Genomic DNA, 18,690 nt, shown 5'->3' on the forward strand with positions numbered 1-18,690 from the left:
TCACCTTGCTCTGCATATTAGTATATTGCAGAACTCACTTTCCTAGTTACTTTGACAAACAACACATCTTGCAGCCATTACACATCTTGTTCCACTTATGTCTCCAAATGAAAAATATTCTAAAAATCTGACAGCTACAGATGACTTTCAAGTGAGGGTTTCATAGATTATACATTCTAAGCCAGAAGGGACCACTGTGATCATCTAGTCTGACCTCCTGTCAGGGCCGGCTCTAGCCATTTTGCTGCCACAAGCACGGCGGCACACCGCGGGGGGCGCTCTGCCGCTCGCCGGTCCCGCGGCTCCGGTGGACCTTCCGCAGGCGTCCCTGCGGAGGGTCCTCTGGTCCCGCGGCTCCAGTGGACCTCCCACAGGCGTGCCTGTGGATGCTCCACTGGAGCCGCAGGACCATCGGACCCTCTGCAGGCACGGCTGCGGGAGGTCCACCGGAGCCGCCTGCCGCCCTCCTGGCAACCGGTAGAGCGCCCCCCGCAGCATGTCGCCCCAAGCACACGCTTGGCGCACTGGGGCCTGGAGCCGGCCCTGCCTCCTGTGTAACACAGGCCATAGAACTTCCCCAAAATAAAGCCTAGAGCAGATCTTTTAGAAAAACACCCAAGTTTTACTTAAAAATTGTCAGTGATGGAATATCCAACACAACCCTTGGTAAATTGTTCCAATGGCTAATTACTCTCACTTAAAAATGTATGCCTTATTTCAAGTTTGAATTTTTTTATCTTCATCTTCTAGCCATTAGATCATGTTATACCTTTCTCTCCTAGATTAAAGAACCCATTATTAAATATTTGGTCCCCATGTAGATACTTGTAGGCTATAATCAAGTCGCCCCTTAACTTTGTTGAGCTAAATAGATTGAGCTCCTTGAGTCCATCACTATAAAGCATGTTTTCTAATCCTTTAATTATTCTTGTAGCTCTTCTCTGAATCCTCTCCAATTTATCAACATCCTTCTTGAATTGTGGATACCAGAACCAGACACAGTATTCCAGCAGCAACAGAATCAGTGCCAAATACAGAGGTAAAATAACCTCTCTACTCCTACTTGAAATTCCCCTGTTTATGCATCTCAGGATCGCATTAGCTCTTTTGGCCACAATATCTCATTCAGAGCTTATGGCCAGATTTTTTTTGGGGGGGGGGAATCTTTTTCAGAGTCACTGCTTCCCAGGATAGAGTTCCCCCATCCTGTCAGTATGGTCTACATTCTTTGTTCCCACATGTATACATTTACATTTAGCTGTATTAAAACACACAGTTTGCTTGTACCCAGTTTACCAAGTGATCTAGATTACTCTATCAGTGACCTGACTACTTCATTATTTACCACTCCCCCAACTTTTGTGTTATCTGAAAACTTTGTCAGTGATGGTCTTATGTTTTCTTCCAGGTCATTGATAAAGATGGTAAATAACATAGGGCCAAGAACAGATCCTTGTGCAGTGTTTCTCAAACTGGGGTCACCACTTGTGCAGGGAAAGCCCCTAGTGGGTCAGGCCAGTTTGTTTACCTGCCTCATCCACAGGTCCAGCCGATGGCAGCTCCCACTGGCCGCGGTTTGCTGCTGCAGGCCAATGGGGGCTGCTGGAAGCAGTGGCCAGTAAGTCCCTCAGCCCGCGACATTTCCAGCAACTCCCATTGGCCTGGAGTAGCGAACTGCGGCCAATGGGAGCCACAATCAGCCGGATCTCTGGACGGGGCAGGTAAACAAACCGGCCCAGCCCACCAGGGGCTTTCCCTACACAAATGGTGACCCCAGTGTGAAAAACACTGTCCTTGTGGGACCCCACTGGGAATACATCTGCTCAGTGAAGATTCCCCATTTACAGTTATATTGACACCTATCAGTTAGCCAGTTTTTAATCCATTTAATGTGTGTCACGTTAATTTTATGTTGTTTAAATTTTTTAATCAAAATGTCATGCGGTACAAAGTCAAACGTCTTATTGCAATCTAAGTATATTACATCAATACCTTTATCAATTGAACTTGTAACCTCATCTAAAAAGGATATCAAGTCAGTTTGATGGGATCTATTTTCCATAAACACATGTTGATTTGCATTTAATTATATTACTCTCCTTTGCTTCTTTATCATATCAGTCACTCCACTATCTAGCCAGGGATCAACGTCAGGCCTATAATTACCTTGGTCATTCCATTTACCCTTTTTAACAATTGGCACATTAGCTTTCTTCAAGTCTGTTGGAACTTCCCCAGTGCTCCAAGACTTTTTGAAAATCAACATTAATGATCCAGCAAGCTCCTCAGCCAGCTCTTAAAACTCTTTAATACAAGTTATCTGGACCTGCTGTCAGGACTGAGGGCCTGCAGTGGCACCTGCGCAGTTGCCAGGCAGCCAATGAGTGGAGTTGGGCCACAGAAGAATGACCTGATAGGCTAAGGCAGTCAGATGGCTTGCTCTCAAGCCCAGCAGCGGCAGAGGATCGATAGCTGTTCAATGCACAGTCCCATGAATTCTCTGCCTCCCTGCGCTCACCTCACTCCAAGCCTGCTCCAGTTTAGACCCTGCCCTGCGCCCAGCATCACTCCAGCCTAGAACCTGCCCTGCCCCTGGCCTTGCAACCAGCCCTGCTCCTGCCTTCCTTGACTCCAATTAATACAATTCTGAGCCGGGCTATGGCATTTGGACAATGACTACGGTTCTGCCTCTCTGCCCTGTTTCTGATTCAGTCTTGATCCTGGTCTATAGCATTTGGATTCCAATTCTGGTTCTGACCCTCGCTCTGACCACCAGGCCTGACTTCTGCTCAGACCACTAGGTTAGACTGCCTATGACCCTGCTATCCTGACATGTATTGATTTAAAAATGTCTAACATTAGTAGCTTCTGTTTAACATCATCCAGAGATACTAGTGGAATGGAAAGAGTGTTATCACCATATGATGTGATATCATCTGTTTTTTCCCCAAATACAAAACAGATATGTATTGAGCACTTCTGTGTTTTCTTCATTATTATCGATAATTCTTCCATTTTCATCTAGTAATGGACCAATACTATTGTCACGATTCTTTTTGTTCCTAATATATTTTTAAAACTCCTTATTGTCCTTAATTGTGCTCGCCATGCATTTCTCCTTGGTTAAGGTCAGATTCAGAGTTGTGAGGGCCACAGTGATGTTATTTTTGGGGTCACCTTTCCCTTAGTCTCTTCCCCCCAATCTCCCTCCCCTTTAAATTTCTGCCTCTCTCATCATTTTACCCTATCCCCAGTCCCCCTCACTCTACTTTCTCTCTCTTCATGTTCAGGATAAAGAGGCAGATCTTCTCTTCCCATCAGTCCCCCCACAAAAAGGGATCTAAAAGAAGGTGAAGGCCTGGCAACTGTTGCTGAGGACAACATAGAGCACATGCTACTTAAAACAAGGCACAGCTACGAGAATGTTAATCAGTACACTCCAACAGTGCAGACCCCCCACTGACTCCTGTTAAATTCAGGACGATCTTACAAATTTGGGGTCCACTCAAAAATGCCCCCAATCTCTCAGATTGTCCAGGCCCAACAGAGTACCCTAAAATATTTCACTCCGCTTAATGGCTACAGGAGAGATTGATCGCCATAGTCTTGGTATCTATCAAAAAAAAAGTAAAAAAAAAAAAAATTCCTTGATCCTCTTAAAGAAGCAAAAGTCTAACCATTGGTTATATTAAGGTGGTTGTTATTAATCTGAATACTGCATACGGAGGAAAGAACAGAAGTACAATATAATGAGATCAATTAAGATTACAAAAGAAGTAAGAGAAGCTGTTGTATCATGAATCATGATTTTATTGTTTAGCAGTCAACTTTTGATGTAACTCAGATTACAATGAATTGGCTAATTCATGGAGTCTTTATTCTGGCAAAACTCCCATTTACTTCAAATACAGTTTTGCTTGAGTAAAGACTAAAGGCTGTATAGCAGTGGTGGGCAACCTGCAGCTAGTCAGGGTAATCCGCTGGCAGGCTGGGAGACAGTTTGTTCACATTGACCATTTACAGGCACGGCTACCTGCAGCTTCCAGTGGCTGCGGTTCACCGTTCCTGGCAATTGGGAGCTGCGGGAAGTGGCATGGGCTGCAAGGACGTGCTGGCCGCCATTTCTTGCAGCTCCCATTGGCCAGGAATGGCAAACCATGGCCACTAGGAGCTGCGGGCAGCCGTGCCCGCAGATGATCAATGTAAACAAACTGTCTTGTGGCCCGTCAGCGGATTACCCTGATGGGCCGCATGCAGCCCACAGGTTGCCCACCACTGCTGTATAGAATTTGGACTATTATTTGGAAATGTCCTCTTAAGCATAAAAGGTTTCTTTGTAATGCACAGGAGAACCTCAAAGTTACAAACCCCTTGGGAATGGAGGTTGTTCGTAACTCTTAAATGTTTGTAACTCTGAACAAACTGTTATGGTGGTTCTTTCAAAAGTTTACAACTGGACAATGATTTAATACAGCTTTGAAACTTTACTATACAGAAGAAAAATGCTGCTTTTAACTATCTTAATTTAAATAAAAAAAGCACAGAAACCGTTTCCTTATCTTGTCAAATCTTTTCTTTAAACTTGTCCTTAATTTTTTTAGTAGTTTACATTTAACACAATACTGTATTGTACATTATTTGCCCTTTTTTTTTTTTTTTTTTTTGGGTCTCTGCTGCCTGATTGCGTACTTGCGGTTCCAAATGAGATGTGTGGTTGACCAGTCAGTTCGTAACTCTGGTGTTTGTAACTCTGAGGTTCTACTATATTACTTTCTTATAAAAGTACTTACTTATTTTTTAAAGTAAAATTAAAACATTATTTGATTTAATATAAAAGACTTAATTTCTTCCCCAACTGGTCTGTAAAAAGTTAATATATGAACCTTAACACTTGCTTAATAGGATTTCTACATATACTTCAATGGACCATTATGATCATATTTCCCTCTGCTCGATATTTTTTCTATTTGCTTTATCAAACTTTTCTGAGTAGAGCATATTATATATTGATTTATAAGTAGAGATGATTTATCATAGCAAAATTTTTTTTTATTTATTTTTTTTAGAAACTACAGTGCCAGAAAGTGGGGAAAATATGCAATAATAGCTAAACCATGTTACATTTTAACAGATGTAAACAATATTCAATGAGCCAACTGAATAAATACTCTTGTGTTACTATTTCCCTAGTTCTATAGTTCTATTAAAAATGATTAGTTATTATGCTGCATCAAACAGGTGCTTTTAAATCATTCTTAAGACAATATTTCAAAACTTGGATAATATACTTACGCATTTTCTTCCCATAGAGATTCTATGGTACAGTTTGATTCATTTAAGGTTTTTACTTTATTTCACTCTATGCTTTCTTTCACATATAGTGCCACTCCCCCACCAGTTCGACCTACTCTGTCATTCCTATATATATTTTTATCCTGGTATTACTATGTCCCATTGATTATCATCATTCTACCAAGTTTCTGTGTTGCCTATTATATCAATATCCTCATTTAATTACCAAGCACTCAAGTTCACCCATCTTATTATTTAGATTTCTACTATTTGTATACAAGCACTTATAAAGTTAGTCACTTTTTAGAGGTCTACCATTACATAATGTAAATGAATAGGACTCTTTTTCATTTGACCTTCTTTTCAGTTCCTACATGTACTTTATCAACTTCCACACTCTCTGCTTTACTAGGATATAGAGAAACCCCATTCACAGATCCTCACCTAATGGATATTTCTGCTGGAAGCATGTGCTCCTCTAAACGTGTCGGCTTTCCCCTAGCCCTTAGTTTAAAAACTCTCCAACAACCTTTTTAATTTTTACAAACCAGCTGTCTGATTCAGTTTTGGTTCATATCCTTCCTGTATAGGCTCCTCCTTTCCCAAAAGGTTCCCCAGTTCCTAATAAACCCAAAACCTTCCTCCCTACACCACTGTCTCAGCCATACATTGAGACCCTGTAGCTCTGCCTATTTAACTGGCCCTGTTTGTGGAACTGGAAGCATTTCAAAGAATGCTACCATGGAGGTCCTGGACTTCAATCTCTTACCTAGCAGCCTAACCTTTCCCTATGTCATTGGGAACTACATGTACTACAACCACCGGCTTCTCCTCAGCACTGCACGTAAGTCTGTCTAGATGTCTCGCACAATCTGCAACCTTTTCACCCACCAGGTAATTTACCATGTGGTTCATCCAGTCATCACAAATCTCTATGGATAGAAATTCCATCCTTGAATAATAAGAATTTAGCAGTAGGAATATACTACCAACCACCTGGGCAGGATGATGATAGTGATTGTGACATGCTCCGGGAGACTAGAGAAGCTGTAAGAATAGAAAACTCAGTAATAATGGGGGATTTCAACTATCCCTATATTGACTGGGTCACCGCAGGATGAGATGCAAAGATAAAGAAACCATTAATGATTGCTTCGTAGAGCACCTAGTCCTGGACTCCACGAGGGGAGAGGCAACTCTTTATTCAGTCCTAAGTGGAGCACAGGATCTGGTCCAAGAAGTGAATATAGCTGAGCAGCTCAATAATAGCAACCAGGGCTGTAACAGGGGCAAAGCGAGTGAGGCACTTGCCTTGGGTGTGGAAAGCGGAGGGGCGCAGCTGTAACACGATTAGTAGCGGTTCAGCAGCAGGTCTACCACCACCACTTCTTCAGCGGCAGGTCCCTGAGTCCCTATCGGCGGGAAGGACCTGCCGCCGAAGAATGAACGAGGCAGCGGCAGGTCCTTCTCTCCAACAGGGACTCAGGGACCTGCTGCCAAATTGCTGCCGAAGAGCCTGGAGCCGGCCCTTGCCTCAGGCACAAAAATTCCTTCTTATAGCTCTGATAGCAACCATAATATCATTAAATTTAACATCAGGGGCAGGGAGGGAAGAATACCAAAGAAGTCCACCACAGTAGCATTTAACTTCAGAAAGGGGAACTACACAAAAATGAGGAAGCTAGTTGAATGGAAATTAAAAGGTACAGTTACAAAAGTGAATTGCCTGCAAGCTGCAAGGAAACTTTTTAAAACCATCAAAATAGAGGTTCAAATTAAATGTATACCCCAAAATTAAAAAAAAAAGTAGTAAGGGGACAAAAAAGTGCCATCATTGCTAAACAAAGTAAAAGAAGTGGTTAGAGACAAAAAGGCATCCCTTAAAAATCTGAAGTCAAACCCTATTCAGAAAAACAGAGAGGAGCATAAACTGTGGTAAGTGTAAAAGTATAATATGGCAAGCCAAAAAAGAATTTGAAGAGCCACTATTAAAAGACTCAAGCTAGCAGTAAAAAAATTTTATGTACATCAGAAGCAGGAAACCTGCCAAACAATCAGTGGGGCCACTGAACGATCAAGGTGTTGAAGGAGCATTTAAGGAAAATAAGGCCATTGAGGAGAAGCTAAATTAATTCTTTGCATTGGCCTTCATTGCAGAGGATGTGAGGGATTTTCCCACATTTTAGTCATTCTTTCTAACTGGAAAATCTAAGGAACTGTCCCAGATTGAGTTGTCAATAGAGGTGGTTTTGGAACAAATTGATAAATTAAACAGTAATAAGTCACCAGGACCAGATGGTATTCACCCAAGAGTTTGAAGGAACTCAAATGTGAAATTGCAGAACTACTAACTGTGTCGGGTAACCTATAATTTAAATAAGCTTCTGTACTGGATGACTGGAGGATAGCTAATGTGACACCATTTTTTTTAAAAGGCTCCAGAGGCAATCCTGGCCATTTCAAGCCAGTGAACCTAACTTCAGTACCAGGCAAATTCATTTAAACTGTAATAAAGAACAGAATTATCAGACCCATAGATGAAGGCGATTTGTTGGGGGAAGAGTCAGCATGGCTTTTGTAAAGGGAAATCATGCCTCACCAATCTATTAGCATTCTTTGACGGAGGTCATATAAACGAGGGTGATCCAGTGGAGATAGTGCACTTAGATTTTCAGAAAGCCTCTGACAAGATCCTTCGTCAAAGGCTCTAAAGCAAAGTAAGCAGCCCTGGGATAAGAGGGAAGGTCCTCTCATGGATCAGTAACCAGATAAAAGACAGGAATCAAATGGTAGGAATAAATGGTCAGTTTTCAGAACAGAGAGAGGTAAATAGTGGTGTCCCCCAGGGATCTGTACTGTGACCAGTGCTGTTCAACACATTCACAATTAATCTGGAAAAAGGGATAAACAGTGAAATGGCAAAATTTGCAGATGATTCAAAATTATTCAGGATAATTAAGTCCAAAGCAGACTGCAAGGAGTTACAAAGGGGTCTCACAAGACTGGGTGAATAGGAATGAGTTAATTGCTTGAGTTAACTGTGATTAATCGACAACCCTAATAAAAAAGGCCGATTAGGAAAGGGATAGATAATAAGACAGTACATATCATAATGCCACTATATAAATCCATGGTACGCCCACACTTTGAATACTGTGCGCAGTTATGGTTGCCCCATCTCAAAAGATATATTAGAATTGGAAAAGGTACAGAGAAGGACAACAGAGATCATTAGGGATATGGAACAGCATTCATAAGAGGAGAGATTAAAAAGACAGGGACTTTTCAGCTTGAAAAAGACATGACTAAGGGAGAATATTAGAGGTCTATAAAATCATGACCGGTGTGGAGAAAGGAAATAAGGAAGTGTTATTTACTCCTTCACATAACACAAGAACCAGGGGTCACCCAATGAAATTAATAGGCAGCAGGTTTAAAACAAATCAAAGGCAGTACTTCATCACACAACGTACAGTCAGCCTGGAACTCATTGCCAGGGGATGTTGTGAAGACCAAAACTATAAATGCGTTAAAAAAGAATAGGTCTATCAATGGCTATTAGTGAAGATGGTCAGGGATGCAACCCCAGGATCTAGGTGTCCCTAGCCTCTGACTGCCACAAGGATCACACAATAATTGCCCTGTTCGATATACTCCCTCTGTAGCACCTGGCACTGGCAACTGTCAGAAGAGAGGCTACTGGGCTAGACGGGCCATTGGTTTGACCCAGTATTGTCATTCTTATGTTCTCATAGGACTTCACATTTTTATCAGTGCAGGATTTTTTAGGCCTTGTGCAAACTACATTTCTTTTCTGATCATAAAGCATGTGCTCCCATCTGGATCATATTTTGATACTGTGAATCTTAATCTTTTGCAGAGGTACTCAGCAATGGAATGGGCACTATTTGTTAGAAATTGAAATAAGTTATGAAACAGCTGCGATAGCTCATGTTACTTATTTCCCTTTTCAGTGATAAAGTGCTTAAATGCTTGCATGGCACACAAAAATAGACTAAAAAGAAGGATGACTGAGAAAGCAAGTAATGTAGAAATGTCCATGATCAGTATTTCAAGAAAGTAAATAATTAATATACACATGGAAGTCTATTAGACTGCTCTTCCTATGAGTCACTATGAGTACTCAAGTAATTCCTTAAAAGCAGCAAAGAATCCTGTGGCACCTTATAGACTAACAGACGTTTTGGAGCATGAGCTTTCGTGGGTGAATACCCACTTCGTCAGATGCAGGTAGTCACTACATGCATCTGAGGAAGTGGGTATTCACCCACGAAAGCTCATGCTCCAAAACGTCTGTTAGTCTATAAGGTGCCACAGGATTCTTTGCTGCTTTTACAGATCCAGACTAACACGGCTATCCGTCTGATACTCAAGTAATTCCTTAAATCTCACAAGCAAATATTATGGAATATAGCATAGTTTTTATATTAAAAACATCATCATTGTACCGGACTGAAAATAATGTTTTTAACATTAATCACCATACTGTGAAACTAGAAACAGCTTCTCAGTCATTTAGTCAAGACAACTGAGCAATGGGAGTTAGAAAAAGCTTCCAAAGCATCAGAAGTTCTACAGTCAAGGCCATTAAAGAACAGCTAATCTGTTCCAGTTCTAATTCTCTTCTAATGGGTTTCCTTAAATGTACTTTACATTAGTTGTAATTAGTTCAAAATATTGTTACTTATATCCTTGTAAGAACTAGGATGTGTGATTGCATTTTCATCTATCTGGTTTATACGTTTACTTTAGTCAAATATCACATAGATTTTTAAATCATGTTACGCATTGCTTATTGTTACTTAGTTGGATTCTTCAATATGATTTGAATTAACCAAGGAATGCTTTCATGTTTCTACTTTGAACATGACAGCACTAGCACCAATTTGTTTGAAGACAACAAAGTGTAGATAAGCTTGAAAAGTTATAGTTCTTACCTGAGACGTCTCCACATATGTTTTATTTTGACTGATTTATTAATTTTAGAAAACGTGCTTATCAAAATCTCTAAGCACATGGGTAATAATTTTTTAAATACAAAATCGACAGTTAACTAAATTGACTCAATATTAAAAGACTTGAAATCCTCACCTCAATTAAAACAAACCTTTAACCTATCCCAACCTCATTCTCACAGAGAGAAGCCCATGTAAACAGATGAGCCTTGCAGTATGCCCAGAAGTGCAACAAACCTGTGCTTCGTCAAACTATGAAAGGTGAGTTCCAGAGCTGAATGCCTGCCATTGAAAATACACTGTCTGGAGTCCCAGCCCATTTAAATCTGGGACTGACTAGCCTGAATGCCTTGGATGACTTCAGCTGATGGAACAAAAACACAAGACAAGATGCAATTTCTAAAGTTTTAAAAAGGTCAAAACTAACATATTGAATTGTGTCAAAAAATGAATAAAAAACCAGTGCAGACTACAGAGCCTGGATGTCATATGCTCCCCGCCTATACACTGCAAGGTACATGTTTGTAGTGTTGTTATAGCAGTGTTGGCCCTAAGAGATAAAACAGACAACCATAGGCGAGGAAATACCTTCTATTGGATGAACTTCTGTTGGTGAAAGAGAAATTTTCGAGCTCTACAGAACTGTTCTTCAGGTTTGGAACTCAAAAGCTTGTCTCTTCCACCAACAGAAGTCAAGCCAATAAAAATTATTACCTTACCTAATTTGTCTCTAAGTAAATGGGCAGACACATTTTGTGCTAGTTGAAATTTTTGAATGATCATCAGGCCTAGCCACAAACAGCACACACTGTAACATAGTAATTCAGTCTAGGAGGTGGTAAAGGCATAGATAACTCAAGGTCCTCATCTTAGAGGAAAGGGTTGCACTCTCCTTGCCAAACAACAATGAAAAAAGAACTCTTGGTTATTACTTGATCTTTAAAAGCTGATGATCTAACAAGACCCTGCCTGAATTACACACTTCAGTAACAAATGATGGGAAATGACCGATCAAAGAGGCACATACTAACATTGCTGTCTCCTCCAGGTATTTTTCCTTGCCAACAAGCATCACTTATCTTCTCTGGATTGAGCTTCAACCAATTAGCTCTCATCCAGGTCCAGATCTCAGTTTCTCTGCTCTCTGTCTAGCTATCCCATCAAGACCTGATGGAAAAGGGACAGAGTTGAGTATCACCTGCATGTTGATGACACCACAGCCCATATTGCCATACTCCCTCCTCCTTCTCCCCAGCTTCAGTACATATTGTGGCACCTCACACAAGCATGGGACAGAAAAGCAGTCAGGGTCTCTCCTCAAAGAAAACATATCCAGAGGTACACAAATCTAGAGGTTTAAGGGCTAGCAGGAAGGCCTGTATAGTTTTTCTCATTATATATCAAACTGCTGGTCTTGGACCATCAACTTGTCTACAGTGGGGGAGCAGAGGGAAAACATACTGTCCCACTGTCTTCCCCAAATATCATTCTTCAGACTAAAAACCAATGTAGGGATGGAAAATATATTATTCTTTACAAATTTTAATTTCCTGAAACACACAGATTAGAGATAATAAGCCAGATCCTCAGCTTGTATGAATTGTCATAATGCATTGAAGTCAACAGCGCTATGCTGATTTAAACTGGCTGAGAAACTGACGCAACACATCTAGCAAATAAGTACTCGCATGGACATACTTTTAAGGCATTATCATTTAGTTGATACAGCATTTTGATGATGAAAAGCTCTACATTCTTATTTGTTTGTATTATATGTAGCAAATACAATTTGTCCAGTGCTGTAAAAGAACAAATAAGGCAATTCCCAACCCACAGAGCTTTCAGTATAAAAGACAGACAGAAGAAAGAATACACTGTGAAATCCATAGACAGGAATAACTTATGACTATCATCGTTGTTATTGTCTACTCACACTTATAATCGTCACAGAAGGGGTGAATTTTTAGATGGGGTTTTAATGAGAAGGTGGTGGCTTTGTTAATCAGAATTGGAAAGCGAGCAGAATGGGAAAAGGCACAAAGAAGGAACCAAGAGAAAAATGAGAAGGGCATCAAGCATGGCATTGCTGGTAGAAAGAGGCAGGGGATGAAAGGACGGGAATAAGAGACAGTCCAAGACACCCTGGAACATAGTTCTGTGGGACCTTGAAGATTAAGATCATCACAGCTTGTTGCTCCAAAACTGCAGCTAATACCATGGTGCTGTCACCTACCTCGAACAGTACAGGATGTTGACAGGGACACTGCATTAAGCATTTGTCTAGACTCTCCATGTTCCTTCGTTTCCATTTGATCATATTGTCACTAGTCTTCAGCACCCCAACTCTTGCTCAGTTTAGAGTACACCACTATTTCCATTTGAGGTCAATGACTGGAGGAAGTTGTTCTGACAAAACCATCTTCTCCAGGATCATCAGCATTTCCCACCATGTTGTTACCTCAAAATATCACAGTGGACGGTGACAGAATAAGGGATTTTCAGAGGCAAAACTCTTTCTGAACTTCAGCTTTTTGGGAAAATGTGTCCATGCAGTGGGTATCTTGGATCATGTACCTGTTTTTGTCTCTCCTTTCTACTGATGGTGGTGCAGTGCCCATGACGCAGTACAGCGACATCACAGGAGTCAGTTTCAAAGCCCCTCTTATGACCCTACAGGCATGAATAAGTTCAGTATCAATTTGTGTGCATGACTTGAGCATGACCATACTGGGACACAGTACTCCGCAAATGAATAACACAAGGTGAGACTGGTTGCTCAGAGTGTTTTACGGTTAGCTGCCCATTTTGTATTGGACAGTTTCTGCAGTATACAGTTCCTGGAGTTCACTTTCTTTTTCAGCTTCTTCTTGTATTCTTTGTATGTCAGGGTTCAGTCTAATGCGAGCCCAATGTACACCAGATGTTCACAGAGCTCTCAAGATTAAGATGAGAAGTTTAACACTTATATACAATTAAGTATCATTATTCTTGTGAATGTATTAGTGTATCTGGAATGGTAAACTATGGTCCCTGTCCTAAAGAAGGAAAGATATCCATGGGTTAAGTGACCTCTAAGAAAAAAATCAGTATTAACTGAAAATAAACATTTTAATACTTTGCAGTGTCTAGGGAACTATTTGTAAAATTAGCTTTCCAGAATCTTATCTAGTGAAGAGTCTGTACAAAATGAAAATGATCTCAGCTTGCACAAATATAAGACTTAGTGACTAAAAACTGGACTACTCTGGGATCAAAAAGTTACAAAAGGTTCTTTTACAAGACTGCTGGATGTCTACCCACTTTTTGTTAAGAGCAGTTTCCAAACAAAACTCTCATTGACTTCAAATGGAGCAGGAACAGACCCAAAGATAGCAAATGAGCTAATAATTCAATACATGGTCTGTATAAAACAGTGGGCCACCTTACACTGTGGCATTTGACATTAACCTCTACTTGGAAACTACACAGTTACATGTGTATTTATTTACAATACTAGGGCACCACTACAAAACTAATGATAATTCAAAATATCCAAAAGCATCAGATCAGCAACATATTCATTGATTATGCACTTTGCTACTTGTGCCTAAACCATCACCATTTTATTCAGGACTAACATGCCTTATACTTAAATATGCATACACTTGACTTTTTGTATGCTATAACATGATGAATAAATGCATTAATAAGCCTAATAATTTTATTTAATTGATTAAACCCTTACAATTTTGTAAACATTTACCAGATTCAGCAAGGTACTTAAGTATGTGTCTTACTTTAAGCACCTGTAGTTCCTTTACAAAATTGCTTTCAGCAGGATTCCTCACTTGTTTAAAGTTGGGAATATGCTTAAGTACCAAGCTGAATCTGGGCCTAAGTTTGACCAATACAACACAGAACAGCTGCATGATTTTTATTTTTATTCTTTAAACACAAAACCACGCGTGGCACTTCGATTTAACTCATTTGGCCTGATTCTCTACTATCTTGCACCTTGTGTAATTTGTTTTAACAAGACCAAAATAGGTGTAAAACACTACCAAATCAGAATAAGACCATTTTGCACAGTGTAAAAGGACACACAAGTTGCTAGGCAGTGGAAAATTTGGCTCCTTGCATTTGTACAAATAAACTAGATATTACACACAAATGAATTGATACAGAAAGAAAATATAAGAGGTGGTGGTGTGGTATGAAGTTGTTATTGCTGTGAAGCTGGGATAACTGCATTAGTCACAAGGCAGGAGTGAGTTATCTCCCCCAAAAGTGCCAACAAAAATGTTATACAACACACATGATCATGTTTTGTTTATGCCACAAATTTGCATGGTTCTGTTGGAGTTTCTATTTGAGCATCACTCAGCTTTTGTAATTTGAAATATGTTACTGGGGGTGGGGGGGAAAGATGCCATTGGTGTGGATGTAACTTGGTAGAAATTGCAATTCATTATAAAAATCAACTTAAATAGCCTTCTGCAGTTTACAATATACTTATGAATATCCTCTCTTATGATGGGTTTCTGGCCCATGTATATGATACAAATATTATATTACATTTTGTATGCTACAGCATGAACAGCAGAGTAAAAATGTAATGGGTATTAATTGGAGGGCAAATTCATCAAAACTGATGCATTCAATACAATATTTACACTGCCCTCAATGAGAACTGTGTACCACACTACTGTTGATTTGGACATCCTTTTTAAACCATTCTGATTTTCCAACAACAAAAATGTAAAGAAGAAAACTTTAGAGAAGCATGTTAATATTTAGTGATTTCACTTTTAAGCAAAACAGCCACCAAGTACTGCAAAAAGCAGCTTTTCTGTCATTAGTTAAGTGCACAAATTGTCAATATGACTACATTCAAAAAAATGAAACACAATATTTATTCTTTTTGCATGGAAAATTAAATCCTCTATGTGTTTCCCTTTGCCATGAAAGTATTCATGGTATAAAATATTTTTTGCTCCTTTATAAGGATGCTGTCAAGTCTTTTAGGTCTAAAATTAGATCTAAAAGGTTTATTTTGGTTAGTGAGTATGTCCTACAAGGCAGGGTTCTTTGTAAATTTCAATAACCAGTCTGTTCACAAGAAAGAAGCGGGCAGCATAGAGGAAGGACAGCCCACAATCATAAACAAGCACACATTGCCCACAATCATAAACAAGCCCAGGGCCCTGTGCCTGTTGTTGCTGGGTCACCCAGTTGTAAAGCTGTCATTTTACTAATATTCATGCTATAAGCTTACAGTATGTGACATCAGTACTTCTGCTATGACTCTAACTTGATCATTCTGAGTTTTTTATTCTGAAACATTTGCTAAAATAGCTGCTTTGTGATAAACTTCCCGCAAACAACCTCAGATTCACCAACCCATTCATCAGAACACAGCTACACTTTCTTCCTGAAAAAATGCAAACAGAAAATGATAACACTTATGAAACTCTTGTTCTATAGAGAAGTCATGATTAATGTATGTGATTCACTTTTAGAGGGCTTGATGTTTAATTTTTTTGTGCACCCAACCCTGCAAAGACTTCAGGGGAAGGTTTAGGTGACCAAGGAAATGCAGGATCAGGCTCACTATTACCCAACTGTCTATAATGTTTCATTTGAAACTTTTGTAGTGTACTTGGTAAATACATACTTAGACTATTTAAAAAAATACTTGTTACACAAATGTGTAGGTTTTTTTAAAAGTGTGTTATCTGGGATTCTAGAAATGTCCCTTGGATCAATATTATCAATTAAATCAGTAGAACCTATGTTCTATGTACTATGTTCAGAGTGATTCAATAACACTCAAAGCATGCTAAAAAGGTTAGCAAAAGCAGCAATTGCTGGACATAGTACTAGCTGGGCTTCCAACATCATAGTCTCAACTTTTTCCATTTTTTAAATATTAAATATAAACAGCTAAGCTATAAATTGGACTAACAGCCACCACATTCCCCTTAAAAAAATGAGAAGGGAGGGGTGTTCCCAAACCAGACCAAAGTACTATTTCCTCCCTTCTTCCCCCTGCCTATTAAATAGAAAGTTAGTGAAATTTAATTTTAAAAGCATGTATGTGGGCTGAAATTTTAAAATCAGTCCAGACATAAACGTTAAGGTTTGGATATAAAACTAAAAATTGGTATATATTACTGAAATTCAGACACAACCTTAACTAGTATCACAGCCAGCAATGCTGTAATTAACAACTTTTATAGAATAGTAACAAATTGTTCTATTATAATTGATCTTTAAAGCTCCCACAGCAATATACAAGTTTTATTATATTGCATGTCATCAGCGTATGCATTTATAAGAGCCAGCATTATGCATTGCATGAATGGTGAGATCTTTTGTAAGAGGAAGCTCACTAATGGATTTGCTTGTCCAGTTTACTTTGTTAATTAAGCCTGTCATGGAAAAGATAAGACGTAGTTGCTGAATGCATCCTCTACTGATACCGATCACATAAAATGTAACAGAAATGCAACACTGTTAACTGATTTAAGGCACAAATAATCTCAACTCCCAAATATACCATTCGAGCTAACAGGACAAAAACTGCAGTTACTACCCCTCTTCCAGCAAATGCTCACCTAAAATGATTAACATAACACAAATTCCTGTAGTAATAAGAATACACTGGCGCTGAAATAAGTATACCACTTGGATAGGTGGGGTGAAGGGGGGAGAACGGGCGGAGGAAGCACGGGTGGGTCTCAGAGGCAGCTGCCGCTGGAATTAAACTGCTCCAGATGAAGATTCCGTACAACACATGCACTTCGGGCCACGAGGAGCTTCAGTATAATTCCATTTCATCCATCGCCTTTTCATGCACAAAAGGGTTAATCCAGGGGGGTTACAAACAACAGTGACACACCGTGGAGCAGCACACACCGGTACCACAAAGTACCTGCGACTGACAAGCAAAAAGCCCCAGCCTGCTCTGGCTGGACCGGCACTTTCTCCTCCCCGGCCGCAGCTGCTGTTACCCAGTTTGCTTGATTGGGGGCAAGGGTGGCAAAGCCCCCGGCGAGGGTGCCCAAGTGCTGCGCATCCAGCAGCAGCTACCGAAATACCAGCCCCTGGGCTGGGGGGAGGCTGTGACCGGGGAGAGTCGACAATGGCATTTCTATGAATGGGTTCCCTGCGCGCAGCCCGTTCAGCCTGACAGACACTGGACCTTCCTCCCCGCTCCAAAGCACCGGCCACCCACAAGGGATGGGGGGGAGGGACGCAGAAGGGTGCGACGAAGAGTCCAAGGGGATGGGGGGCGTGAGCGGGGTGCAATCGGACTGGGAGGAAGAGCGAGGCACAGGGTGCAGAGGAGGCAGGAGCGGGGAGCAGTGGGTGGAAGGGAGGAGCACAGGGGCGCAGAAGGTGCAGAAGCGGGGTGCAGAGGGAGGAAGGGAGGGACATTGGGGTGCAGTGGGAGGCAGAAGCGGGGTGCAGTGGGAGGAAGAGAGGGACATTGGGGTGCAGTGGGAGGCAGAAGCGGGGTGCAACAGGAGGAAGGGAGGGACATTGGGGTGCAGTGGGAGGACGGGCGGAGCACGGGGGCAGAAGCGGGGTGCAGTGGGAGGAACATTGGGTGCAGTGGGAGGCAGAAGCGGGGTGCAGTGGGAGGAAGAGAGGGACATTGGGGTGCAGTGGGAGGCAGAAGCGGGGTGCAACAGGAGGAAGGGAGGGACATTGGGGTGCAGTGGGAGGACGGGCGGAGCACGGGGGCAGAAGCGGGGTGCAGTGGGAGGAACATTGGGTGCAGTGGGAGGCAGAAGCGGGGTGCACTGGGAGGAAGGGAGGGACATTGGGGTGCAGTGGGAGGACGGGCGGAGCACGGGGGCAGAAGCGGGGTGCAGTGGGAGGACAAGGAGCACGGGGGAAGGGGCACGGCGGGCTGGGGGTCCATGAAGGGGACCAGGGACACGCCACGAGCGGGGAGCGGGGCTGGAGCCAGGGGTGCTTGCGGCGAGGGGGCAGGGGAGGTCCTTCCCCCCGGAGCCCGAGCTGAAGAGCCACATTCCCCCGCCGGGACCCAGCCCGACTCAGGTGCGGCGCAGCGTGGAGGGGGCCCGGCCCGGCAGCACTCACCAGAGCGAGTCCAGGTCCCATTCCTGGAGCAGGGCGAAGTCGAAGCTGTCCATGGTGAGGACGAGGAGCAGACGCGTCAGCGCGGCTGAGCTGCACCAGCGGAGCGTCCCCGGGACATCGCCACCGCACCGAGCCCGCCCCTGCGCCTCCGGGGCTCGGGGCTGCCCAGGGCAACACGCAGCCAGCCAGCCGCGGGCCCCCCCTGCAGCCGCCGCCGCCGCCAGCCGCCAGCCGCCCACGGGCTGCTCCTCTGCTCGCTCCTCGCCGCCGCCGCCGCGCGCTCCCCTCCCCTCAGCGCCGCGCGCGCGCGCGTGTGTGTGTGTGTGTAGCC

At 42.1% G+C, this 18,690-nt stretch overlaps 1 protein-coding gene across 5 annotated transcripts in view; it reads right to left on the reverse strand.

Moving 5' to 3' along the window:
* Window positions 1-18,467, reverse strand: part of AFF3 (ALF transcription elongation factor 3) — a 514,246-nt gene extending 495,779 nt beyond the window's left edge. For all 5 annotated transcript variants that reach the window (XR_007769152.1, XM_050921667.1, XM_050921657.1 and 2 more), the window contains exon 1: window positions 18,360-18,467. Coding sequence is in view for 4 of the 5 variants with exons in the window: in XM_050921667.1 (XP_050777624.1) it covers window positions 18,360-18,412 (53 nt within the window). In the remaining variant the exon portion in view is untranslated. The remainder of the gene's footprint in view (window positions 1-18,359) is intronic.
* Window positions 18,468-18,690: the final 223 nt, after the last annotated feature.

The sequence above is a fragment of the Gopherus flavomarginatus genome, chromosome 1 (genome assembly GCF_025201925.1).
Source record: "Gopherus flavomarginatus isolate rGopFla2 chromosome 1, rGopFla2.mat.asm, whole genome shotgun sequence".
NCBI lineage: Eukaryota > Metazoa > Chordata > Testudines > Testudinidae > Gopherus > Gopherus flavomarginatus.